The following is a 27321-nucleotide window of genomic DNA, read 5'->3' on the forward strand; positions in this document are numbered from 1 at the left end:
GAATTTTTGTTTTTTTATTGGGTATTAGAAGGAAATTCCCAACAATAAATCCCAACGTTGGTGTTCAAATTGGGAATTCAAGGAAATTCCCAACAATTCCCAATTTGGGAATCCGGTTTTTTTTACTGTGTCAAACGATATAAGCATGAAACTTTAGTAATACTAAATAGCGCAATTTCATGCAAATTCCATTGTTTTCTATTGTTTAATTAGCACTATTTTGTACTATTTAGTAATTAGTGTTTCACGGATTAATTGTTTGCACTCTAATTTTGAGGAGTTTTATCTAATATAACCATGTTGTAAAGTAGGCACAGTACATGCAAAGATATTTCATTTTCATGACAATGTTAATGAAATATGTTAATATGATTTCAATGCGCTGATAAAAGTATTTCAATCTCTTTATCTGCTCTAAATTTAGTTAGATACTAACCACCACATGCACTACACTTGCTGTCAGCCATAATCTACGATGGCAATAGATGAAACGCAATATCATTTTGCATGCTATAGGTATATAATGATCATACAATTGCCACTTTAGTTTTAAATTTTATAATAGTTAGTATTAAAGCTTTTATTGTTTGTGCAGCAATTGATTGTAAAAATAAATAATTATAAATTAATAATAAAATATCTAAACAAGACTTATTTGTTACAAGCAAATATTTTGTAAGATGAACCTAAATGAATGTCCTGAATTAAATGTGTAATTATTATAATTCTATGGAAATATCAATTGCAATTAAATTTTTCTTAGAAGCCTTTTTTGTTGTCTTTTTTCATTTTGTTGGGCCAATTCGTCGTAATGAGGAATAAAATGGATATAATTAAACAAACGTCTTACAACTTTAAAGCTCATGAAAGCTAAATGAAACAAGAAGTTTTGTTTTCAGTGGAATGATTATTATATTGAATATCATTACAAATTCTGCACTGTATTTTAAGCATACTATAATTGCAGACTAATTTGCAGGTTTCATGCAGAGCTGGTTGGAGACCAGAACTTGTGATTGTGTATATTTCAACTCTTTTTTACGAGTCACATGTAATTTACCTAAAAACGTCTTGATATGAATTGCAAATAGCTTGTTAGGCCCTAAGGCAAAATTGAAAAAGAGAATCCCTTTTGAATTTAACATAATAAGAAATTGAATAATATCCAAAAAATACAATTCGTAGAAATATCTGAGGTGCATATAATTGAAATACTGCAAGATATTTAAAAAAAAAACGAGTTGAATAGGATATTTTTTCGAAATTGTACAACCAATGTTTAAAAGGAAAATAATTCCAATTTTTTTGGAAATACATCATGAAGCATTTTTCTGTGCATATTATATTTGAACAGGTCTGTTATTTAAAGCTGAAATAACCGTAATTTTTTAAAATAAGATGGGAGATTTCAGTGTGTTTACAAATGTCAAATTTAAGGCCAAGGCTAGTATTCCCCAATTATCAATATTCATATTTTCATGATGTGTATTTAAGAGCGTAGGATATCTCCTTTTTTGGTATAGAGAATGAAAATCTGATTTAATTAATGTTATTGACATCAAACTAAAAGGGCTCTGAATTATTTATCATGTGGGTTGTGTGGCTAGAGTAGGGGATAGTTTTGTAAATATTTACCAGTGTAACTATAGCAACTGAAAAATATTTCTGTATTTTGAAGCTGAAATGTCAGTTTTTCACAATCTTCAATATCATGTGAGTTAAATGAATATGAGTATTGCAGAAAAATTTACTTATAAGGAAAAACTGGGGATTTTCTTGATTTATGATATTATATACAGGTGATGATACAGATAAGTATTCTAGGAAAGGGAAAAATCCCAGGTTTTAGGAAAACATTTCTTTCTGGAAAATTGGCCTTTTCATATGTTGAATTCCATTGCTGTTTTTTTAACACTAGAGTTTATCATTTTTCCTTCTTTTTCAAGTTGAAAAAATAAAATAATACGAGCTAAAAGTGTGTTTTTGCATGCACAAAACGTATATATTTTTTCCTGTAAACTCCTTTCATGGCACACTTTTTTTACGGTGAACTAAATAAGAATGCGAAGACAATATTTACCAGGAAGTGAATAAATACCCCATAATTCTTTTATTTCATTTTTGCGGTGAAAAGATGGAACTCTTAAGCCAACATTTTTCATGCATGTATGCGTTTAACCTTTCCACTTGCTCCAAATAAATGAAACTGGAAACCTACTGAACTATTCATTACTAAATCGTTCAACTGTGGAACATATTTTCGGGTTTTTCCCAGATGTGGTGGGGGGCTTTAGTTTCGAGAAACGAAAATGTTTGAAAGTAGAAAACATGTACAACGGAAAACACCGGGTTTTTTTTTTACAAAATAAGAAATAAAGTTTTATATCCTTTACATTGTGAATGGATATTAGTTCCCAACGAGGTGCCAATTGCCTTTGATTTTCGGTCACGTACTCGTGACCAGCAGGCAATAGGAGTGCCAGGAATATCTAATTTTAGAACCAACTAACTTCTCCGCGACGCAGGAAGTCGGCGATATCATCGTAGTTCTTGGAAAAAAAGGAATTTTTTGAAAGCTGCATGCGGTCCACGTTGAAGGAAATTCTCGGAGGCTTCTCTGAGTTGTCAGATTGATAAAGGAAGTATTTGGACGTGCCAAAGTGTATCACATACGATCGCTAGTTTACACTTCAACGAGTTCCGGTTTCTGGTTGCATATTTCATTTCCTTATATGGAATACCTGGGGGAAAAATCCCTCTTTTATATCCATTTACTTTCGCTTTATAATCAATATATTATAGAGATTAGACAAAAACCATTTTCAACCTCATTCTTCATTTTATTAACATATTATAAGTTAATTCTTCGATACCCAAAGCCATAGTTAGCAGTTATGGGCTTATAAAAATGTCTCTTGGACAAAAAATTGTCTACAATAACGAAGAAAAAGAATGAATATAATTATTCTCAAAGCGGTTTGTGAATCGTAGTTTACATCTTTAATTTTCTTATTATTTTATTGAATAAATAGATATACTATAAGCCATTTCACTTAACCATAAATATCAAGTATATTCCTATAAGTACAACTGACTTCGGAAATACATATCTTCGTATATTTTATATATATTTATATTGGTTATACAAACGAAATTAAACGCAAACCAATGTTTTCAACTGGTTTTCTAATATAGCACTGAAATGGTTTCCACTTCATTACATCTTTCTAAAAAATGCTAGCATTGCTTTTATCAACTTAACTGAATTGCTGTGTCCTTTCTCTGGTCAACAGAGAGATCTCGAAATACCAGATTTCAAGATGGACATTCTTTGTGCGATTAAATATTGTTCATATTCCTTGTTCTTGTTCGAAGACCAACTTTCAAGCCATTTTGAATGTGCTGTTTGCGTCACGCACCTGTTGCTTTACAGACGCAGTCCACAATCATGAGCACTATTTCTCCTAAAAACAATGCTCTTTTCGGTCAAAATGCCACTGCCATGGAGGCAAGACTTGACCAATAGATAACTTCTCATAAGTCACAGTTCGATCACAATCCTTACGAATTTGAAGCCGATAGATATACTTTACATCCTTCATTGATGTGTTTCATTACTTGTTTTTTCAACTGGCAAATCTGTTCTCGTAACTCGAACGCTTCACTTTGAAGCCCAGAGTTTTTGTCTTTGAGTTCTTGTACCTTCTTTTCAAGGTCAGCCTCTTTTTCTAACTTTCTACGCCGGCACTTTGAAGCAGCCAGACGATTTCGGAGCTTTTTTCGTTCGCTTTTAACGGCTTCCTGTAGGTCTAAGTCAATAGGAGGCAGAGGGGGTGTGCCAGGAACGACCTGCAATGAATCTTCCACCTTCACTTTAGCTAACTGACCTTGATTACTGTAGCCAAAGTTCGCAGCAGCATTTTGAAACTGCGGCTGAGCATTCATAGTGCCTCCAGTACTCTGAAACTGTGGAAATATCTGCGAGGTAACATTTCTTGTGCGTACCGATTCAAGCGGAAGTTCACCAGTTGATATCGTAGACAATGTGTTCGAAGGATAACTTTGAACCGTGGTGAAATTTTCGTCAGAAGTAACCAACATTTGTGTGGCCAAAGGAACTGTAGAAGGCTGCACATTAGCTGGTGCTTGAGTGAATACAGGTTTTGTAGGAACTCCAATGCTTGAAGTAGTTTGATTTAGAGTAAAAGCTGCGTTTGATATAGCCGTAGATCCTGGTGGACCTTGCTCTTGGTGAAGTTTCTGAAGAGCTTCTAAAAATCCTCTAGCGTATAATTCTTGTTGCTCTGTAACAGATAAGTTCGCTGCTGAATTCTTCAATCCTTGAGGTGTTGGAGTAACAAGGGATCCACAATTTAAGATCAATTTTTCGAGTTCCGGTGAAGCTAACTTAAGTAAGTTCAAATCCGGCGAAGTAAGAATCGAGTTGTCGAAAACGCTTTGGCTGCGAACTGTGGCGTTGAGGTCTAGTTTCATGGCTGTTTTGTCGTACATCGTGTGTTCAGATGAAGAATCTATGGGCATAATCTCGTCCTCGTAAAAAGGGACTTCCATTCAATTCTATCAGAACTGGTTAAATGACTTTTACAACTTCCGAATCAGCTGAGTTATGTGAAACGATGTTCTATACTCGATTGAACCATACTTTTATCCCACTACGCGTTTTCAAGATATACTCGAGTTAATTTTGAGTATGATGTAATGGGATTTCTGATTGGCTGGTCTGTGCAATTATTCGGTATTACGTGCTATGATTGGTGGGATGTGTCTCCCATGGGATATTTCATGTGACATCTCGAATATACCGATGACGTATTCTTCAAAACACGCTGTAAACAAAAGCGTATTTCCAAGGACAACGCGATAGCGCGAATTTTCTCTTCGAAAAATTGAACGTGTCCTACTAAAAATTGTAGTGGGATTCTAGGAAATGGGGTTTTATGCAAAGATCTACACTTATCCTACCGAAATGCAAAAGTTAATTTCAATCTTAAGACGAAAATACGAGATTTGTCGTAATAAAACAGATGATAATAGAAAGGTTGAAATGTGAGCTGAAATCGGTAGAGTTGTCGATATATTTAACACTGCAATTCTGAAATTGTGCCAAATATTAAAACCTTTGGCGCATGACATGACACAGCAAATTCACAATCCGATTCCACCAGGGATTTTTGCAAAATTTCTGCTGATTTTACTAAAAATATAATCAAAGCCTACGCTTTAACGCGGTTTGATGAGACGTGACTTGTAAAAATATTAATTAGCATAATAAAAGATAGCGACGCTTTGTGCCCCACCCTCATAACTACGTCAATCAAATTTGCAATTCTAAAGAAGTTTCCGGAAACGGAACTTAAAAGCTTTGACATGATGGTTTCCTGCGAATATTTAGATTGATCAGTACCGGAAACGAAATTGTGGAAATTTGAACTGAATGTGCATATAACTAATACTCTTGTTTTCTCTCTTTTCCCTTTATTTAAGAATACTTCTTGCAAAAAATTCTTAAAAGAAAGCAGTTTAAATGAGTTCTTATTTTTTAGCTGATTTCACCTTGACCTTCATTAAAGGCACACCAGGCAAACACACGTGTACCCCGGCGTTCCAGGAAATCAAAGAAATAGAGGGCGTTTGAGTAGGTTTTGAACTGGATCTAGAGATTTTTATCAGCTTTTAATAACCTGTGTGAGCATAGGAAGTAAATAGTTCGAAGGATTAAAATGCTTTAAACAACTTTTCACCTGTGACTGACTCCCTGGTTGATCATAAAATTTAGGCATCAAGATTTCAAATATTTGGCGCCAAAAACTGTCCGCGCGCGCCGACTTGCAAGATTTTTGGCGGGAGAGGACTCAAGCAACTTTATTTCAAGGAAGCCATTTTTCAGTCATAATATTTTCTTTATTTTAAATAAAAAAAAGTTAGAAAAATAAGCATAAACTTATCTAAAAATAATGGAAAGTGTTTCTCGAAGTCTTACCTCTTCAAAACAGCTGTATTCCGGCGATTCAAGACGAGAAAATACCTTTTTCACTCCAGGACAGCTCACAGAATCGACGAGTTCTTCAGCTTTTGACAAAAGTAAAGACACCAGTTTTGGAAAAAGACGAATTACGGATGGTCCAGGTTCTTTTTCTGAAAGAAAAAGGCTATCTTCAGTTTCTTTGGATCCTTGCTCCATTTCAAATGCGAGTATAACGTCTTTGAAGAAGCCAGTACGAGAGATAGATCAAGATTTATGCGATAGAGATATCAATATTCACAATAACAACAATCGCCTTTTTGAGGACGATGAAGAAGAGAGTGAAACTGTTAAGGTAAAGATTAGAATATTCTTTTAATAATATATAATACTAAGAATTAAAAATAGCTGAATTAAAAGTTGTAAAGTTCCCGGTCTTTCAAAGATTCATTTTTCTAACTTTTGGCTCTACCAAAATTTGAGATTTTTTAAAGACCCTGGTGTGGCTCGTACCAAAATTTGGATTTCTTTACCGAAGAATTACTATTGAACTGACAAATCGTTTTGCATTTTATTGATTGAAGAAAAAACTAATACTGCATGAGTCTATCTTCTCTAGCAGAGGATAAAACTGGGTCTTTTTAGTACTTTTGACCGATGCTTTGATAAAATTGTTCTTTAGACTGTTCTGTCTACGGTATGGAGTGGAGGAAAACTGGGTGTGGCTTATTACGATACCAACTCGGCACAAATCAGCTTAATGATGGATATAGTGGAGACCAATGACTTCGAAATTTTGAAAAGAGGTTAGAAAAATCTGCAAAAGTAGATAAAGCGTTATCTTTTCTTGCGTGAAAGACATTCTTCTGTCACCCATCTTGTCAGTTATATGACAAGACCTCACCCAGTTGCGCTGATATATATTTTATTATCTAACAGTTAAAGACCAAGTGAACCCAGATATAATAATAACAAGTTCAAAACAAGATGAAAGATTCTTGGCTATACTACGAGGAATAGGTAAGGGATTATATATAGTCGGTTTGCAACCCACAATTTTTAATTGATACTTCTTAAAATTGGAAATCTACTAGTGGCTTTAAAGATATTTTTTCCTATACTTTGCGTTTGATTTTTTTGTCTTGAAAATTGTAATAACAGAGGGAGAAAATAACGAGGAGACGATGTTTAAAGCAACCGAGGTTGAAATTCTTCCAACTATTGATTTTTGTAAGTATTTTGCTTCATACTCTGAACTCTCATTTAATGATGCCAAAATGGCCAGATAACACTCAATGTTTTCGATTTATTTACCTCTTAGCACTAGAAGTATGCAAGAGACGTATCATTTCTATCAATGGATTGCCAGGAATGTCTGAACACTTTAATGACATGGAACGGAATGTATTTTTTAGTTCTCTCATTCCCTTTGACAACATTAACATGGTAAGTTCACCCAGGCAGTTATGTCTAATCACTCATTAAAATAACTTTTTTGTATATTGCTCATTTACGTGGTATTCAGACAATGTCAGACCCACCTTAACTGCCTATCCGACTGGTGGAAGTCACTAGTTTTCCCCGTAGCTCACCCACCCACCCTTCAGATCCTTCGTGTGGGTGCTATCTATCTATTTCTGTGCATGTATGACGAGGTTAACATAAAAGAACATCAAAAAAGATCAAATTTCTCCTTTTTTCTCTCTTTCTAGGTTCGTGCAGCTGGTGCCTTGATTAAATATCTTGAGAAGAAACGGTTTGGTTTGGAGCTGGAAGACTTAGATGTACCCGTTCCCATTCTAGCATTAAAAGTGTTTTCTTTGTAAGTGAAAAACATGCATGGCTAGCATATACTTCCTATAGCTATAGTACCTATAGCTGCAAATACTGATTACAGTCATGTAATCAGTATTTAGAGGTGGTTTGAGGTGTATGAGATGCTAAAACAAATGTTTTGAGTCTCTATCAAACTGTTTCCGGTTATTTAAAACATTTAGTTTATTAGCAGTACTTGTGTTGTTAACCTTTTAACACTTTACTCTTGAATCATAGGAAAGATATGATGATTATCGACGATAACACATACAGGTGGGTTATATTAGCATATTTTCTCTTGGCATAATCCACTAAATAATTCCACACTGATTCACATGATTCACATGGTTCGAGTCCCGCTGTGGTCACTAGCTGAGACTGTATTTGTCCTGGTCACTGATTAGTTCAGATTCAGTTTCTCGACCATGCTTGTAAATAGCCAACTGGTTTGCCTCCTTACCCGCAGTTGGGATTTTTAACACAATTTCTGTTTCTTTGACCATTTCATTTCAGTTTATTAATTGTAGGAGGGCCATAATGGAAACTACTGGGTTACCAGTAATGTATGTCACCCTCGTTAAATAAAGTCAATTTATTTATTTTATTTATTATTTAGGGCGTTTAGCCGTTTGTGCACGTGCCTGACTATTAGCCAGCGGCCATCATGAGTCGCTATTATATCCCTTTTTGCGTTTTTTTAATTGTATTTTTTAAGCAGGTGCTGCACTTCTTTTTGAACTACTTGAGCTATTATCATTACCACTGTAATAGTCATTTTTTTCCAATAGACCTATCCCGAATTCGCTTGACTGACCGCGAAACAATGGTTTGAAGTCAAGACTGAACTTGATTCTTTAATTCATCAAGTTCGACCTCGACGTGAAACCATTGTTTCGTGACCAGTCAAGTGAATTCGGGATAGATTACTGCATTAATTATTAATGCAGCTGCTTAAATGCTTTCCTCACTCTATAGTACTTTTTTCTCACAGAAAAAGGAATGCGGAAAATACTTGACTATCTTATTGACCTATGTGACTCAATAGCAAAGATTAGCCTACTTTTCATGAGAAATATGAAAAAAATGATTCTTACTAGCACAAAATCTGAGACTGAATGATCTTTCTTCTTTGCAGTGCTTTACAAATCTTTAGAAAAGAGTCACATCCATCTGTCTACAAACAAGGAACAAGTTCCAAGGAAGGCCTCTCCCTTTTTGGTAACCGCTTATATATATTTTTGAGATGAGACGACAGTCTTTTGGTTATCGTCCCACTCTCTTGAATTCATTAGAATTTGTATGACTGAGAAATAGCACGGCATATGGCACCGGCCTTCACTTACGGAATTGACGAAATTCTGAACCAATCACAAACCAAAATGCGACCAAAATCCGTATGCACATGACACCACTACGGTCACGGACGGTACGCCCTTACCACAAGTTCGCCACAACTAGTCAGCCAACAAATAAATTTTCTCCATAATATATTGGCTAAAAAAAACTAAAAAAGGCATTCTTTTCCCTTTATAAAATCAAATCTTAACGCTTCATTTTTACCTAGGTGTCATGAACAGAACACGATCTTCTCTTGGTAGTCGGTTACTAAGGTTCGTAATCAAATTCCTTGAAAATAAATCTAATTTTTAGTAGCCAGAATCAGTTTGTTCTCGTAGGAAATCTAAACGGCAAGGCGTTTCACTGTATCCGGCGTCATTTGAAGCAGTTATACTGAGAATGACTCGGTTTGAACTGTTATGCTTTCCAGTTTATAATTATGAGAGTCTAGCAATTTTTTTCGCTCTATCTTCAAAGGGCATAGTTACTGGCGACTGGTCCCCTCCGCTGGTCTAACTATTTTCAGAAGGAATGATCGTCTCCGCTCCTACCGTGTTGACTCAGACTAGGCACTTCGATCTGAATAAACACTTTTCCTCCTATTCTGTCAAACTTTAATTTTAGTCCTTTTCTCTGATCTCTTTATTAACTTTACCGATAAGACAAATCAGCTTACCTTTTCATTTTCCTCATATTAAATTTGCTGTCAAATATTCATAATAAATAAAGTTTTAACTTTGAAGGTTTCGATATTTATCCCCGGTCCGCTTTTTAGTAAATCAGACCTTGCCCAATAATGATTGTGATACTTTCAATTTCAATTTCTATCAGAATATGGTTTATGCGTCCAACTCGAAATATAGAAGTTTTGAGTCAGAGACAAAAAGCCATCAATTTTTTCATGCTCCCAAGAAATCAAGAACTCGTGTCTTCTTTACAAGACTGTCTGAAAAACATCAAAAATATTTCGGTAAGTTTAAAGTAAAAGCTGAAATAACGATTGCAAAATGGGTAATTTGGGTTTCTAAATCTGGAAGATTTGCTCTTTTTTTAGTATTACGATCGATGTAACGTCGTTTTAGCCTACATGTTGCGAAAAACATGACACGCATGACGTAGTTTAATTCGGACTTTGATTGGAGCTGCTTCATTTCCCGCGATCATCACAGCCAGTTTTCTACGTCACGAGACGTGACGTTGACACTGCATCTGACACAAGTCACGAACGCAACGAAAGATTTGCTTAAAGCATTAAAATAAATATTCAAATTACTCTTTTGTCGATAAAATTATAATTGACGTTTTCTATTTTTTGCTTCGGAAAATTATCTAACCACTTCGTCTTTCTTTTTTCCTCCTATCTCGTCGCTTTTCATTTGTTATTAACCGATGCATCATTAAACGTAGTTATCTTTCTTTAATAACAGAGAATACTCAGCCGAATGAAAACAGCACAGGCCTCTGTCACAGACTGGCAAGCTCTTTACAAGGTTTCAGATTGATGGTTTAGAGTGATTTTCCTCAGACCGTGAAATGGTTTCCGAGTAGTTTCATAGTGAGTACCTTTCAAATGGACACAAAAGAAAGCAATGCATATAAGATTTAATAGCCTCTATTAGGTACTAACTATTTCACGGGCTGAGTAAAACCACTATCACGAAATTGTAACTAAGAGACGATTCAGTCTCTTGTTAGGTAGAAAGGTGCGATTCAAATGGCTCTGCGCCGTAACCCAAACAACTGACTTGTAGAAGAGAGGGATAGGGGTGGTAAAGGTAATGACGATTTTTCTTTTCTTTTCTTTTCTTTCTTTTTTTTTTTCTTTTTTTTTCTTTTTTCTTTTGCATCCTCTTTTGTCTAAAACTAGGATTAGTCAAAAGGCTCAGAATCCGCACTCAGTTCATTGTCTCCTGAGTTCACTGCAGGTTTTTCTACCTCATTGAACAACATACGTAAATACTTGATCTTCGTCATTCCGGAAACATTTATTATCTCGATGATAGCTATCTTTCATTTGCACTATGAAATGAGGGTGGAGAAATAAATTCACATGAAAATCAGCAGTAAAACTAATTATTGAGCTTGAAAGCTAATAAACTAAGAAAAGAAATATCTTAGTTATAATGCATGAATTATTGTTATCCTAGACCGTGTACAATGCCATCTACATTGCAGACCTTTGCAGAACTTTCCCCGCTGATGTTGTCATAGCTACTAAGGTAAAATTTATCGGCATTCATAATTAGTTAAGGTGGGCTTACTTAATTTAGCCCTTGGGAAATCACTTGACTTGCGACATGTTAGACTATAAGTCTGAACGCGATGACGAAATAAGAGGATTAAATATTTTTAGCCCATTTCATCCTACTTCTCCCACTTTTAATTCCATTCCACTCTCAGCTTAATACAATTTAAAAATGTAAACAAATGACTTATCTATAACGAAAAACAAATGCTTCCTCGTAGATAAAAGATCATTTCACCCACGAATTACCACGCGTTGCCGACCTCATCAACAAGATTGTAAGTGTTATACGAAACTTCACATTATAGATAAATCCATATCATACATACACAGACGTTTTTGACTCCTGCATTCATGGCATATTTGAGTCAATTTAAGCATGATAGGCTTATCTGTGAGTGAAAGGCAATTTAAGATCAAATATTCGACATAAAAAATGGGACAGGGGGGATTTGGAAGAAAAAAACTGAAGAGAGAAGAGAAACCAATAAACTGAGAGAAAGGACTAGCTAGTGGTTGAGGATAAAACGAAAGATAGGGAGAACATGAAAAGAAAAAGAAAAGAAAAGAAAAGAAAAGAAAAAAAAAAAAAAAAAAGAAATAATAAAGAACACACATGAGTAGCACATGTCTTAGCTTTAGACTCTTGGATGCCAGATAGCAAGCATTGTCTATGCATACTTATCACAACTGAGTCATAAACGCTAGGGGTATAAAAAGGCGCCAAGACCAAAGGTGAAGAACGCGCCAGGCAATCAGCATTCACTCTCCATTATTTCCGGTCTACTGAGATATCTTAGATAAGATATAAAACCTTCATTCTGAACACATATAATTGTTTTTTTTCTCTTAATGTGTATATATATATAGGTCGATTTTGAAGAATCAGCCGAGCAAAATCGTTTTGTGGTTAAGCCTGGTGTTGACCCTGTACTTGATGAAAGTAAGTTAATGCCCTCAAAGACTAGTCTAGACGCATTTCTCATCACATCTTCTTAAAATAGAAGTAAGAGTAGCGGTTACAGCGGGAGGCTCAACTGGATTTTACAAGTATGTAGGCCACCCTCCTCTGCACCAATTGGCCATCCCACTCCGCTCGTCCAAATACCCACGCGAGCGGAGAGGGCCACTACACAGGCTAAGTAATAGGCAATTTATATGACAAGCGAACGCATTGGGGAGGGTGCATTTACCTAGAAAGGCATAACATAGCGTCCTTTTAGGTCTTATCTTATCCTTTATTCTTATTCTTTTGAACTTCAAAGGGGGCCGTGACTAGTCAACCAATTCACGCCCCTGGATCCGCCCTTGTATTTCTAGTTATGTTTTATTGTAGGATCTATATGATTGACTTTGGAAGCTCATTTTAAAAAGTACTAACAAAAACTAAATAATGTTCAGTCTACCGAGTACTTATAATAGTGCATACCGTAGTTATAACTGCAATATGAGGGAATTTATTGCATGAAGGACATCAAACCGCAACTTTATGGACTGAAAACGATCCTTTGCGCACTTAGTAATGTGTGAGCTATTATCTCGATAAAGATTCTAAAAGCAAACTAAGAGTTTTAGAACATAGAAGAATGTGTTCTAACGAATAATAAAATCATCCTTAATCTACATATGTAAAGGTACATATTCTACCGATGATATACTAATTGTATGTCAATAGCTTACTGAACTAAATATTGTATGAAAATTTTATTTACTAAACTAAAAATTGTTGACAATAGCTTACTGAAAAGTAATATCCTTCATTTACATCTCGACGCTATTGATTATTGTCTTAGCATATAAATTCTAATAAAATATTTACTGCACATTTATCAAAGACAGTCTAAAAAAATTTTCAAATCTCTTTTCGAAAACGTGCTTACCTTTGCCATACACTCGGCCGGAGCACTCGTGTTCATTCGCCTTCACAACAGCTACTGAATCAATCAAACTCAGTACCGTGAATCTTCTTCTACAAGAGCTGCACAATGCGGTCCAACCTCAACAGAGAATACGATTTAATCTATATAAACCATCAAAATGCGATTTATTGAAACTATTGCACCGAATTCAATTTTTAAACGGACGTTTAACACCAGCAGCCAGGCCATTTTATTGTCTTCTTCCCATTACGGCTGAAACATGGTAATGATCTAATGACTTTGGTTCCACTGTCATCATCATCAAATACATCTACGATAGGCCGATTTCCACGTGATTGTGTCAAGCACGCAATAAACAGTGTGAAAAGGTTCATTAAAAATGTTCTTTCTTCATTCTTTTGTAAAGAACCATAAACTTGTGAATTTAGTAGTTCCAGGCCGGGCTGGGGTGGGGATCAAAAAACCTTAATGTCTTTTATGTAGATTTAGGCCCCGTCCACACGTATCCGGAAAGTTTTGTATCCGCAAATTATTTTTTGCGGATACGAAAATGTTTGCGTCCACACGCGGCGTATTCGAATCGTTTTCACCGTCCACACGTATCCGTTTTCGTAAAATTTGCGGATACGGACACAAAAATTTGCGGACACGTGTGGACGCAACCCGTATCCGTAAAAAAAAAAAAAAAAAAAAAATTGCGGATACAAAAATTTGCGGATACGTGTGGACGGGGCCATAGAAATTAATCTTGAGCAATTCATAGCTCAGCCTAAACAAAATTCATATCAGGCTGCAGTCATGCTTGGTTATATGTTTGTAGCCTTTTACACTAAGCTTAATATTTTTGTGGGTTTTTTTTTTAGAGAAAAGGACTTACAATGGCCTTCCAGACTTCATGACGAAAGTTGCACGAGAGGAACTGAGTAAATTGAGATCATCAGTCACAGAATGTAATGTAATCTATCTACCTCAGGTAAATTAACTGCACAATTCTGAGTGTTGGGGTATGGGAAGTAATGCAACTATAATCCCTTAGTATCTGGAACAAATATGTTACCCTTTGTAAATTTGGCATCACTTTGGGAAACTAGATTTGCTTGTCACATGTTCAAGATTTCTGTGAGGGGGTAACTCAAGGCGACACTGAAATCATTCCTCCCTCCCCATCCCAAGGCCAAAAAACGCCTGATCGTAACAAATTACTAATAAATTACAAGGGGGAAGGGTTCCCTGGATATGCCCCAGTGCTTCTATTTTTTCGCATTCTTAAGTTGGTTGTAACTATGAGGAAATCATGGTTTACTAACAAAAATAACTGAACTAATTGTACTGATATAACTGGTTCGAACGCATTTTTTAGCTTGGTTATTTATTATCAATCCCACGTACTGCTGATATGAAAGAGGAAAAGGACTTTGAAATGGAAGGACTTGAATTTGTAGTGAGTATGATGCATATCCTTAAAGATGTAATCCTTAGTACACTTGAGAATGGTGAGAATGGTGGAGAGGTAAACCAGTTAGCTTACCACGCTTTTTCTTCAAATCTACGTCTCCCCTTTTTTCTTGCTTATTCTATCCTTCTTCTTGTCAAGGAGTGTTCGATTGCACTTCCTTCTTAGCTTACCATTGTTCCACTCCCCAATTCCGGTTGCAACTGAGTTCTTTGAAAACATTAACATATATTCTTTCTTCGCGTGGGTCACTTTACAACTGAAATGCTTTCTTCCTCGTATTTACGCAGTTCCTTTCTAATAACATGGTTTATTACAAGAGCGAGAGTACCAAAGGTTAGTGGGTAGTGCTAACAAACACAACATTTAAGTTTGGTGAACTGAACTCCATGAATGATTGTCAGTGAGAAAGAAAATTCCGTTTACTTTAATTATGTTTCCTTTTGTCCCAAAAGAACTGGATCTACTGCTGGGAGATACACAGTGTGAAATAACAGGTAGAATATTGATAAGCTTGATTGATGACTCCGACTAGTTTACATTGAACCTTGATCAATGTCTCAATGTCTTTGGTATAAAATAGGTAAAAATGATATCTTTTGCTTTATGTGCAGATCACGAGACAGCCATCATGCATCGCTTACAGAGTATTATTCTAACTCACGGTAAAACACTTCTGGGCATGATGGAATGCGCTGCAGAACTTGACTGGTAAGGGCTTGGCCTACTTTTCACCCCTTTACCTAGTTTTGCTCGTCCCTGATCTAACCAGGTCAATGGTCATATCTAAACTTAAGACGCAAAAATATACTATGTTTTAGCTTCGTTATGTCATTCTTTTTAGCTTGGTTTCTTTGGCTATTTGCGCAAGAGAAAGCAACTACGTACGTCCTGAAATCACTTCTGATTCAATCTTGGATATCAAAGGAGGAAGGTAAAAAAACTAAAACCATCGAAAACGCATACATTTGAAAACGTTCTCTAGAGTGTAGACAACGAAAAGGATAGTGTGGAGGCGAATCTCTCGATGCGTTTTCGTTGAAATACTAACAAAAAACAGATCATTTTGAAAAAAACGCCTAAGTAATATTGATCGGTGGTTATGGTGACTTAATCTTGATTTCTTGACGAGTTTCAATCTATATTGCGCATGCGCATTTGATCTCTTTGTTCATTTATTGTATCTCCAAAGGCACCCTTTGCAAGAACTTTGCGTAAATCAGTTCGTACCTAATGATACTTCAAAAGAGAAGGACAAAGGACGTATGACGATTCTAACAGGTCCTAACGCCAGCGGAAAGAGTGTCTATCTAAAACAGGTATGTTACTAACGGGCAGCAAGACCGTCATTCATGTAGTACACAGGCATGCAAAAATCGCGAGAAAAAAAGCACATAAAGTATTAAATGAGACATGCAATTCACTCTCTTTGACTTAAATAAATCGCATGAATATCATGTTCAGAAAAAATGTATGAAAATATAAAAAGTGCCCAGTAGGGAATAAAAAATAAATAAAAAAAAAACAAACTTGATTTTTACCTCATGTTTGAGTGTAAAAATGCGTCGCGGCTGGTTTTCCAAAAAGGATCCCACATGGAAAGGAGTGACCATGGATACAACTCCAGCATTGACCGAAACTACGAATTGGTCTCCTGGTCATAGCAAGGGGTTAATCATTTACGGTCTAGGGGCCGACTAACCTCTCCCTTAGGCTTCGGCCGAGCTTCCTGATCAGTCTGTAAATCCCGGATAGCGGTGTCGGGGCCGAAATCTCCGGCGTAGCCGTAAATGCTTCGCGCTGCCATACGACGGTTCAGCACTCGATGTCTGGAGGTATGGTCCTAATTAATTCGAGAATCAAAAAAAGAAAAAAAAACCTCAATAATTCCACTTGAACAAGAGGCGCCTTAAGAGCGCATACTCGTTTAAGAACGGTAGGTCCTACCAATCTCGTACCCAGTACTTCTCGGTTTTGTTCTAAATATTTTATCTGAGACAACGGTTAAAAATAGAAATAATTCAAACAAAATTCGCTGGGTTCTTTTTCAGTTCATTCAGTCAGTTTATTTAATCGGATTATAATACTCATAGGTTGGCCTAATCGTATTCATGGCCCACATCGGTAGCTTTGTTCCAGCTGATTCAGCCATCATTGGTGTAACAGATAGAATCTTCACTCGAATTCATACGCGGGAGACTGTGTCGATTGGACTCTCTACATTCATGATTGATCTTGGCCAGGTACTTGTTCAATGTTAAGAAAAAAATTTTTTCCACACTTTTTGCAGACTTGCTTGTTGTTAACTCCGCGCGTTTCGGAATTTTGTACAGGTTGCCACTGCAGTTCAAGGAGCTACAGAACACTCGTTAGTTATCATAGATGAGTTTGGAAAAGGAACAGCTACGGTATGTTTGGATAGTCAGTACGATTACTAGCTTACTATAGATGTTGGATGGATGAATAACTTGCATTTGGGATTTCATATTGTTTCATAACTAAATTATATGCATGTCACGTGGTGGACTACGAAGCAATGACTCCAAGTCGAGGTTGAACTTATCAGATAATGTAAATGTACGAACACATGAATTTCAACCTCGACATGGAAACATTGTTTCGTGGTCACGCAAGAAAATTTGGGGGAAATTCATTGCAGCAGCGATGAACGACTGAAGCCCCATTTACTCAAAGTTTACTCTACGTGGAAAAATTGTTTCGTAGTCACGCAAGAAAATTTGGGGGAAATTCATTGCAGCAGCGATGAAAAGCTCAAGCCCCATTTACCCAAAGTGATATCTTTCTATTACTAATAAAGTATAATGGTATAGGAAATTTTTTTCAGGTCGATGGTCTGTCTCTTCTGTGCGCAACATTAAAACACTGGCTTGCGTTTAATGAGAGATGCCCAAGGATCTTTGTATCCACACACTTTCATAGTCTCATCCGACAGAAGCTACTTCCCGACACCGCTATCTTGAAATACCAGGTAGATGCTAAATTCTTGCTATTGCGGTCGCCATTAGTTTACTTGGCCTCTAGGCTATGCTAAATTACCTATTTGCTTAGAGTTTTTTCATCCAAAACTGACACAATTGAAAATATATATTATATTTTCTGAATGATCTCTAACATTCTTCCACTTGACTAACCAGCGCGTTATTCATTCCCATCTCTCTTTCTCATATTTAGACAACCCAGGTGATAGAAGATGGAGAAGAACTGGTGTTCCTATATAATTTGGTAGATGGCTATGCTAGTAGTAGTTATGCTGGTCATATTGCTAGACTTGCTGGGATTCCTGATGATCTTGTTAAGAGAGGAGCTGAGGTAAGGCATCACTAACAACAGGAATTATCTTAAAAAATAGACCTTACCCGAATCCGCTTGCATGACCACGAAACAATGGTTCAAAGTCGAGGTTGGATGTGTTCATACATTGACTGTATTTAATCAAGTTCAATCTCGACTTGATGCCGGAACCATTCTTTCGTGGTCACAGGTCTATTAGAGGCAATGCATCACGTTTTTCAGTTTTTTAAAGGTTTAATTGAAAGTATTAACTGGAAAAATTTCTTTTGGCCATGATTTGCATGTATTTACCGTTTATTTGACTGTACATATTATCATTCGAATAAAATATGTCGATATCGAGAGGCTCAATCTCGTCTTATTTTATTTTATTTTTTTAAATTTTTTTTGCAGGTTTCAGAAATGGTCAGGTGCAATAAGCCTTTACAAAGAAAAGATAGCGTGAGTTGGGAAACGCAGCGAAAGAGGTAATAATGAAATAATAGCTGTTATAAAACATCCCTCCCTACTAATATTCTTTTATTTCGCATTACGAGAAGTTAGAAGCACCTGTATACAGACTGTTCAATCAAATTATATTACCATTGACGTCATAGTATTTGACGTCATATTGAGTAACATGTGTTAGCTTTCAGTTGCCGTCACGCACGTTCTTCCTTTAGTTTGCTTCTAATTGTCTAGTATGATTCATTATTACCACCTTGTTTCTGTTATTCGATGGCTAGTTTATTGACCCAAAACATCACGTTCAATAGTCTCGCATTAGTATAAAAGACTTGCTTCATTATAATTTACTTTTTTCCCCTCTTGTTTATTTATCCTTATACTTAAGTTTAAATGTATATTTATTATCGTTATTCACTCTTTTTTCTTGCTAATCTATGAATTTTATACTTGCTGACTATTTATCATTTTTTTCATATCCTGTAAGCCTCTGTGTTTGGTCTCATCAATCATTGCATAAGCCATTTTTCATTGTTGTTGACTAAATGAATTAAAAAAATGTGTTTCCATATGTACTTGTTTTTTCTAGATGTAGTACCATTGTAAATCGGTTCCTAGAGTTAAACCTGGAAGAAGACGACCTCCATTCATTCTTATCAGACTTTGTTATACCAGCAAGTCAAGGTCAAATCCCACAGTAATGATTTTTAAACAATATACTCACATGATATTTTTGTAGGTATTCAATAGAATGGTTTTCTGATAAGTGGGAAACGATACGGCAAATTCTCAGCCGTATACCATATCGTACCGTAACCGTATGCATTGTGGTTGAATGAATTCAGTGGAAGATAATAGGAAGCCATTAATTGTTACGTCATATCGCACACGTTTCCCACTCATACGAAAACCATTCTTAGCTTATGGGGAGCTATTTCAATGTTACGGCATGTCGTACTGTGTTCGTGCTGTAAGAAGCTGTAACAGTACCGTACGTTTCTCACTCATACGAAACCCATTCTTAGCTTATGGGAAGCTATTTCAATGTTACGGCATGTCGTACCGCGGTGTTCGTGTGTAAGAAGCTGTAACAGTACCGTACGTTTCCCACTCATACGAAAACTATTCTTAGCTCATGGGAAGCTATTTCAATGTTACGTCATGTCTTACAATCTTGTCGCACTGTCGGTCTACGTGCTGTAAGAGTACCGAATGTTTTTTATTATTATGGAACCCACTTTACACCTGGCATGGACTTGACACCATACACACTCTCCATATATTATCTTATTTCTGATCATGATTAGTGAGTATTGATGGTAATTCCATTAAGGTCGATTTTATATCAACTATTTTGACAAATTTGATGTCTTATTGATTCTTTGTTAATATATCTTTTTCAAAACGCCCACAAAGCATGATCGAAAGTTTGCATCAGTACACGTGCTAACTACCACATTGCCTTTTGTGTCGTGTTGATTTTGCTTCTTTTTTATTTCTTAAAAAGTCAATAGAAGAAAAAGGACCTATTTATAAGAGTTATTAATTAAGATCGGCCATGGATTTAAGAGGAAGATTGACCCTAGAATTTCTATGCATTAATCCACTGTACACCACCATCTTGTTATGTCTATTATATACTTTGCTCGGCGTGACCTCATTTTATTATTATATTGTTCATGGTTATGGCAAGCCTATGGCAAGCCATACCATTCAAAAGTGATTGAGTTTGCAACTGCCTGTTGAGAAATCGACTGATGATTGAGAATGACGGATTGCTAGGATTAAGAAAGAAGACTGATGATTGAGAATCACGATTGATGATTGAGAGTCACGATTGAGGAACGAGAATCACGACCGAGGAACGAGAATTACGACTGAGGAACGAGAATTACGACTGAGGAACGAGAATCACGTGATCTTACCTTGGAGATCTGGGTACGAGAATTTTTCCCGCCAAAAGGCTAGTTTACTCTGCGCATGCGCCATATGGAAATAGCCTTCCAAGACTACAATACAATACAATACAATTTTTTATTTGCTCATACAAGAAAATTTACATGAAATGTGAAAAACAACTATAGAAAACAACTAAGAAAATAAAGAATAGATAATTTTCAAAAGAACATAATTCAGAGCCTGGGGTCTAAATTAACCATAAGGTTTTCGAGTTAGACCCCAGCAATTTAAAATTTAACATTGGAGTAAACTGAAGAAGAACCAAGTACATAAAAAATAATTACAATTTAACTGAACAATAAAACTGTTAATCCACAATTAGAGTAATGACATGTATGGTATATATGAAGAAAGAAATAGAATATTTAGAAAAAGGAAAATCTAAGGAAGAACTAAATTTTCATCTGTAATTGGTCGGAGGGTAAATAACTTTTTAATTTTTTCGCAAACGAAAATACATTAACATTTTTTAAGTGGTTAGGAATTTGTTCCCAGAGTTCAATCGCCATATTAGCCGTCATTTTCTTGCCTATATTGGTACGCACTTGTGATTTATGCAAGTTTTGCTTTGCTGCGTACCTGGTATTGTAAGGATGGATATCTTTTGCATATTTGAAAAAAGAGGAAAGTGTCTCTGGGAGATTACCTTTGTGCCATAAATGAGTAAATTTTAAAGCATGAAGACGATAAATATTATTTACTGTGAGAAGCTACAAGAGATTTAGCAAGGGAAGAGCGCTTTCGGTGTTTTCGCCAAAAGATACAGCAAAGAACATTATTCTTACAACTATATTCTGTTTGACTTGCACTTTCTTAATGTGCGTTTTATAAGCGCTTCCCCAGGCCAATATTGCATATGATATGTAGGGATAAACAAGGTTGTAATAAATTTGTTTCAGTTGATGAATGGAGAGAATAATACCGTAATTTTGATATCCCTCCAATATTTCGTGAAATTTTTGAGCAGACATAAGAAATATGGTATCTCCATGATATGCAGTCATCAATTATGACTCCTAAATATTTTATGTGGTCTTTTCTTTGTAAAGAATTGCTTGAACCATCTCTGTTTTGAAATTTCAGATCAATTATCGCGTTTTTCTTTTTACTTGATTTCACGATCATGAAATTTGTTTTTGTATAATTAATTGATAGTTTATTTGCGTCACACCATGTCTTAACTTTTTGGAGCTCAGAGTTCATCAGTTTTTCAAGTTCCCTTAAGTCATAGTGCGAGCCAAAGACATTCGTGTCATCCGCAAATATTCTAAATTTCAGAGTATCAGAGCAGTTTGGCAAATCATTAATATATAATAAAAACAAGAGAGGTCCAAGAGAGCTACCCAGAGGAATTCCACAATTCATCGTTTGTTTTGAGGATACGTTGTTACCAAAAGCAACATATTGTTGCCTATTTGTTAAATAACTGGTAAACCAATTTAGCGCAATACCTCTGACTCCATATAGTTCTAACTTTTCTACTAGAATTTTGTGATTAACAGTATCAAAGGCCTTTGAAAAATATAAAAATGCACCACAAGTATACATTTTATTGTCTATTGCTTTCCTTAGGTTGTCCGCTATTTCAGTAATGGCTAGTAAAGTTGAGTGGCCTTTTCGAAATCCAAACTGAAACTCGAATAAAAAATTGTGTTTTTCAATGTAATTTATAAACTGTTTGTAGACGAGCTTTTCGAAAATTTGAGTAAAAGCTGATAAAGTTGAAATTGGGCGATAATTAGCTGGATCCATGGCATCTCCTCCTTTGGCGACAGGTTTACCTTAGAAATTTTAAGAACATCGGGAACAATACTTTAAAGCAGGGATTGATTAAATATTATTGTTAATGCTTCACTAAGGTGGTTGCTCGATATTCTTATGCACTTTTGCGGAACACCAATGCATGATTTGTTCAATTTCAGGTTTAGAATTTCATCGTGTACCTCATTTGAAAGTATCCCACGAAACAAGAAGCTACTTGGATTCGATGTTTTTATGTATTGGCTTGGATTGACATCAACCTCCGGTATTTTCCCAGCAAGATCTTGGCCAACATTTATAAAATATGAATTTAACTGATGACAAATGCTAGCTTTATCAGTATGACATTTATTGTTATGAATGATCTTTTCGATTCTTGTTACTGACGATGCTTTTTTCCTTTCGATAATCATACCAATGAGCTTCCATGTAGTTTTTAAGTTTTCTTTGTTTAAATCAAACTGTGCTCTAAAGTAATTTGTTTTAGCAGCTTCTTTGATTTTATTTAATCTATTGTTATACGTTTTATAATACTTAATTTTTTCCGGGTCATTACTTAAGAAGTGTGTTTTAAAGAGCTTTTGTTTTTTCTTAATTGAGTTAAGTACAGCAGCGGTAATCCATGGTCTTTTCAATTGTCTTCTTTTTTGCTTAGTTACCTTCCGTATTGGAGCGTGACAATCAGATATCTTCTGAAGCGTTTCAACAAGTCTATTCATACTTTCGTTAACATCATTTGTAATAAGGCTTTTAAAGTCAACATTTTTTATGTCTTTCAAGAAAGCATCATTATCAAAGACTAAAATGGCTGCTGATAATGGTAAGAAGATTGTGGAGGAAATTTTAGGAAAAGCTTCAGAACTTTCTTCCTTACTTGGAGGAAACCAAAGTTCAAGTACTAGTACTACACAGCAGAGTACACCTAGAGAACCTCCAAGATTTCAGAGACGGTTATTTAGTGGAAACTCGTCACGTCAATCAGGTCGAAGAAAGTTTTACAGAGGGCCCGCTAAAAAGGCAATATCAGGACCATTTATGAGAGATATTATTCTCCTTCCATGTCCAGATGTGTCTAGCGTACCAAGGCAAAGTAAGAGAGTATGGCTAATGGAAAACGGCTATGTTATTTCAGCATTCAAACTGATGAAAGAATGGGCAGAATGTGAAGTTGAAATGAATTTGAGGGAGGCATTCGACAGCAAGCTTCCAAGAGATGTAGACATCCAAATATATATGCCTGTTCACAGTTCATTAGTAAAGCCACCAGTTGCAGCAGGGCAGACTTTGAACGGCATAATGGTTCATAAGATCTTCAAAGAAAAGCCTATTTACATTTTGCCAAATGAGGTATTGTGTGATGAAAGTCCATTTGTTGGTGAATCTTTAAAGAAATTCCTTAAGGTAAGATAAACTTTATTTTTTCAATCTATGCCCCCCCCCCCTCCCCCCTCCACGACCTTGAAACACGATCATCTAATGGACACTTGTTGTTCATGTTGATATATTTAATAGATAGACATAGATGATCTTGGTGATGATGATGAGGAAGAGTTACAGCAAATGATTGAGTTTGCTGATAGCGTAAGTGTTCAACAGTCTATAACTGAGGCAGCCCAAAGTACCAATGGTCTATCTGCACCTCAACCCACTGTGCTAACATCTTCTATAAGTACATCTTCTATCAGTGTAGTGGACCCACCATCCTCTAGCAGCAGAAGCAGTGAACAGCCCAATGAAAGCACAAGTAACCAATTTATGAATTGTTAGATCCATTTCGTTTTATTATTTTATTCCTATGGCCCTCTGTACCCTAATTTTGTCATTCTCTTTTCGTTATACAGAGGCCAACATTAGCAATCCCCACATGAACTGCTCGGCTACACCCAGAGTGATTTGTGAGAAATGTAGCTGTACATTCCCTTTGGGGGAACAATGCATACGTTGCATACAGAATGAGGAGTTTGAAATGTCATTGGCTAAAGATGCATCCCCACCCTCAGTTCCAGAAGAAGAAGTCTATGCTGAGCCTGATGTTGCACAATTGAGGAATTTTCGCCTTGCTCACCTAATGGGTGTTGAGAATACTTCAGCTGTCCAGGAGCATACAAATCACCCTGGATATGAAATCCTGAGTGATCCACCAGAAGTGCAGGAACCAGCACCACAGGTCCTGAAAATTCATCGTATCAGTATAAAAGCAGATCCTATCAAGGAATTTAAAGATCCAGGCATTTTGCATAGAGAGATAGAATTTAAAATTATTAATGAAAGGGGTGATCTTGAAGCAGGGATTGGTGTTGGTATTGCTCGTGAAGTTTACACACTATTCTGGAATGAATTTTCCATTAGTATGACAATAGGTGAACGGGAAAGGGTACCATTCATCAGGCATGACCACTTCATTGAAGAATGGGAGGCAATAGGTCGCATTTTAGTGAAAGGGTATAACTCTGTGTCCTATTTTCCTACATTCTTTTCCAAAGCATTTATTTGCTTTTGCCTATTTGGCACAGAGGTTACTGATGATTTATTTATTGGTTCCTTCAAGCGTTATTTATCACAACTAGAAGAGGATCTGGTTGAAAGTGTCCTCAGGAATAATGACCTCCCTGGTGAAGAGGAAGAATTTCAAGATTTCCTAGAAAGGTTTAATTGCAGGTCCCACGTCAAAAAAGAAAATGTCATCAGAGTTATCCTTGAAATCGCAAGGCAGGAGCTTGTCCAAAAGCCCCACCTTATGGTTGCAGCATGGCAGCCAATTCTGCAGCAAGGATTGAAGCCATACAAGCAGTTTCAATCAATAGCAGCAGTTTTAGAACTTTATGAAGCACTTAATCCTACACCCAAAAAAGTCCTTGACAGCCTGTCATGCAACCCAACCACTGATGCAGAGAGAGATGTTTTCAAGTTCTTACTTCGTTTTATTAGAGGTCTCGACACTACTAAGTTGGTACAGTTCCTGAGATTCACCACAGCAATGGATGTAATGGGGGGACACAAGCTACAGGTAGCATTTGTTAAGACAGAGGGTTTTAGTTCCAGACCAGTGGCACATACATGCACTCCATTACTAGAGCTTCCATCAACATACAATAATTTTGTGGAACTCAGAGAGGAATTTACTAACATCCTCAACCGAAACAACTGGGAGATAGACATTATGTAGACTGCCATTAGCTTTAAACAATAATTAGTTTTCAAAGTATTATTACTGCTTTTTGTTTCTAAAAACCTTGATGTTTTCATCTCCCTCAGGAAACTCTTTTCATAGACCATTTCAGGGTGAGCACTACTCAGTGTAATGTTGTTGCTTCTATATATATATATATATATTTTAAAGTAAGCTTTAGTAATATAGGAAATTACCACTTTATTATCAAAGAATCAATAAGAAATACCATTTTAATGTCCTCAAAGTGGCCTATTAAACATCATCATGTTCTTTTTCACTATAGTTTCTTAATAACAAAGGTGGTATTTCCTTTTTAGAGACTGTATATTTTTTTCTCAGGAAGGCGATATTTGGATTTTCAGCAGAAAAAAGCTGACCACCCCCTCTTCATTGTCAACTTTTTACTTGTTTTGATGCTTTTCATTTTGTAAGTACTGTGTGACATGAATTTTTGTGTACCCTGCTGTATTTAATTTTTTGCTGACTCCATCAAATCCTGCCCTTCTAAAGTAAAAAAATAAACAGTTTGATACCAAATCCTTTAGCACAAAATGTTGGGTTCCTTTCAGTTGGCCATGCGACTCCATTAATTATGTTGCATTTAAAATTAATTGACTGTTGAGAAGTTATAGAAGTTATGTTGACAGTTTATACCTGTTAATAACAAGTAATAATAGTTATAGCTTTTTTTAAGGGATATGTTTAGAATAAGGCAAACCCTTGTCAGTGTTGTTCACTGCATGTCATTTCTAATGCCTTTTATAGGTTTGTTCAATAGTGGAAAGGGTACCTGCTGTAGTTCAATATAAAAGTATGTGTAAAGGGTTGACATTTTAGTAAAAAGAACAGACACTAAGAATCATTGGTAACATGCACAGTATGTGAAGCAATATTACAACACTGCTTGTACTATACTTTTAGCATATATATCCATTGTTGCTTTCAATTTTGAAACAAATTATATCAGTATGACTTTTTGTTCCAGTTTAGCAAACCTATGAACAAATATAAACTTCATAGGTAAAATAGTATGTGAAAGCAGAGCAGAATTTTAACACTGCTTATACCTAGATGATTGGACTACAGGTAATGTTCTTTCACTCGTTAAAAATTGTTTGACATGTTAAATAAAACAAAGTGATGTCAGTATATAACATTGTCTTTCATTAATTAATTTGATATTGTTTTGAGAAAATCACAAACTTTGACAAACATGTCTATTCCTGAATTACCATCATCCATCAAAGGGTCTGGAACAAGGTTTTGCAATAAGGTCATTTCTTGAACTGTGAGGTGCATTTCATTGTCAGGAACTACAACACTGTCATCAAGGTTCATCCCAGATAACCCTGAATCAAAATCAATTCCATACAACTCAGGTGTACATTCCTGTAAACATTCAGGGTTATTCATCATACCTGTCTGCCACAAGGCCATTGGCGAGTGGAAGTTTTCAGTGCGTAATCCATGGTAGTTCCACTGACCCACAAATTGGTGCAGTGAGCGCTGTATTCTATGAAGATAGATGTAATGCAGGGCAAAAAGATCTTGCTCACTGTTGGAATCCAGCAGGTTCAGCTCTTCGAGGAAGCAAAACAGGTCTTTGTAATACCTTATGACCACTCTGTTCATTTCTCTCCAAAGTCTTTCTATCCGAACATTATGCACACTCCTGCCTGCAATGAAACTTCCTCTGTTTTCACCCCTGTTATGAACCATGTATCGTGCAACATCCACATTCTCCCCTCCATGATCCCCTCTAACTCGAAGAGGCAGTCCAAAATCTCTTACACCCTGAATAAAGAAATCAAGTACTGTGGATGCCAAATTATTGGTAGCACATTTTAGATAAATAACTGTCCTACTGTATCCATCTATACAACCATGGATAACAAATCTCCAAGCAATGATCTTATGATTACCATCAATGTGCCACAAGTGATTAGGAGCCTCAACATT

The 27321-nt window shown here is 36.0% G+C and overlaps 3 protein-coding genes across 4 annotated transcripts; 2 read left to right on the forward strand and 1 right to left on the reverse strand.

The window, feature by feature from the left end:
• Positions 1 to 2819: 2819 nt before the first annotated feature.
• On the reverse strand, positions 2820 to 4670 carry LOC116290296 (transcription factor JunB-like). The gene has a single exon (XM_031697299.2). It carries the CDS (start codon positions 4570 to 4572, stop codon positions 3562 to 3564), a length of 1011 nt encoding a protein of 336 aa, XP_031553159.1. The 5' UTR covers positions 4573 to 4670; the 3' UTR covers positions 2820 to 3561.
• A 1305-nt stretch (positions 4671 to 5975) lies between these two features.
• Positions 5976 to 22490, forward strand: LOC116290295 (mutS protein homolog 5). The gene is made up of 28 exons (XM_089030607.1): positions 5976 to 6338; positions 6666 to 6789; positions 6923 to 7003; positions 7145 to 7213; positions 7305 to 7429; positions 7696 to 7805; positions 8036 to 8071; positions 8934 to 9016; positions 9363 to 9408; positions 9968 to 10106; positions 10564 to 10626; positions 11284 to 11355; positions 11603 to 11659; positions 12252 to 12324; positions 14125 to 14234; positions 14622 to 14702; positions 15005 to 15050; positions 15170 to 15211; positions 15329 to 15425; positions 15559 to 15648; positions 15907 to 16033; positions 16808 to 16957; positions 17048 to 17122; positions 17560 to 17703; positions 17907 to 18044; positions 18420 to 18493; positions 19060 to 19154; positions 22352 to 22490. Exons 1-28 carry the CDS (start codon positions 5976 to 5978, stop codon positions 22441 to 22443), a joined length of 2802 nt encoding a protein of 933 aa, XP_088886733.1. The 3' UTR covers positions 22444 to 22490.
• Positions 22491 to 22687: 197 nt separating this feature from the next.
• LOC148910795 (uncharacterized) lies at positions 22688 to 25356 on the forward strand. Of its 2 annotated transcripts, none has more exons than XM_089030240.1 (3): positions 22688 to 23591; positions 23703 to 23934; positions 24032 to 25356. In XM_089030240.1, exons 1-3 carry the CDS (start codon positions 22959 to 22961, stop codon positions 25354 to 25356), a joined length of 2190 nt encoding a protein of 729 aa, XP_088886366.1. In that variant the 5' UTR covers positions 22688 to 22958. The 2 variants fall into 2 exon arrangements, with proteins under 2 accessions (XP_088886366.1, XP_088886367.1); XM_089030241.1 differs by having other exon boundaries at positions 22689 to 23537.
• Positions 25357 to 27321: the final 1965 nt, after the last annotated feature.

This window comes from Actinia tenebrosa, unplaced genomic scaffold, assembly GCF_029948245.1.
Source record: "Actinia tenebrosa isolate PJP-AT-01 unplaced genomic scaffold, QUT_ActTen_1.0 PGA_scaffold15__27_contigs__length_11533743, whole genome shotgun sequence".
Lineage (NCBI taxonomy): Eukaryota > Metazoa > Cnidaria > Anthozoa > Actiniaria > Actiniidae > Actinia > Actinia tenebrosa.

Coding starts and splice junctions, on each gene's coding strand:
- LOC116290296 (XM_031697299.2), bottom strand. CDS start 4,572: ATGGAAGTCCCTTTTTACGAGGACGAGATTATGCCCATAGATTCTTCA.
- LOC116290295 (XM_089030607.1), top strand. CDS start 5,976: ATGGAAAGTGTTTCTCGAAGTCTTACCTCTTCAAAACAGCTGTATTCC. Junction 16,958..17,047: donor TCATGATTGATCTTGGCCAG/GTACTTGTTCAA, acceptor AATTTTGTACAG/GTTGCCACTGCAGTTCAAGG. Junction 17,704..17,906: donor CCGCTATCTTGAAATACCAG/GTAGATGCTAAA, acceptor TCTCATATTTAG/ACAACCCAGGTGATAGAAGA.
- LOC148910795 (XM_089030240.1), top strand. CDS start 22,959: ATGTCTTTCAAGAAAGCATCATTATCAAAGACTAAAATGGCTGCTGAT. Junction 23,592..23,702: donor CTTTAAAGAAATTCCTTAAG/GTAAGATAAACT, acceptor TATATTTAATAG/ATAGACATAGATGATCTTGG. Junction 23,935..24,031: donor ACAGCCCAATGAAAGCACAA/GTAACCAATTTA, acceptor TTCGTTATACAG/AGGCCAACATTAGCAATCCC.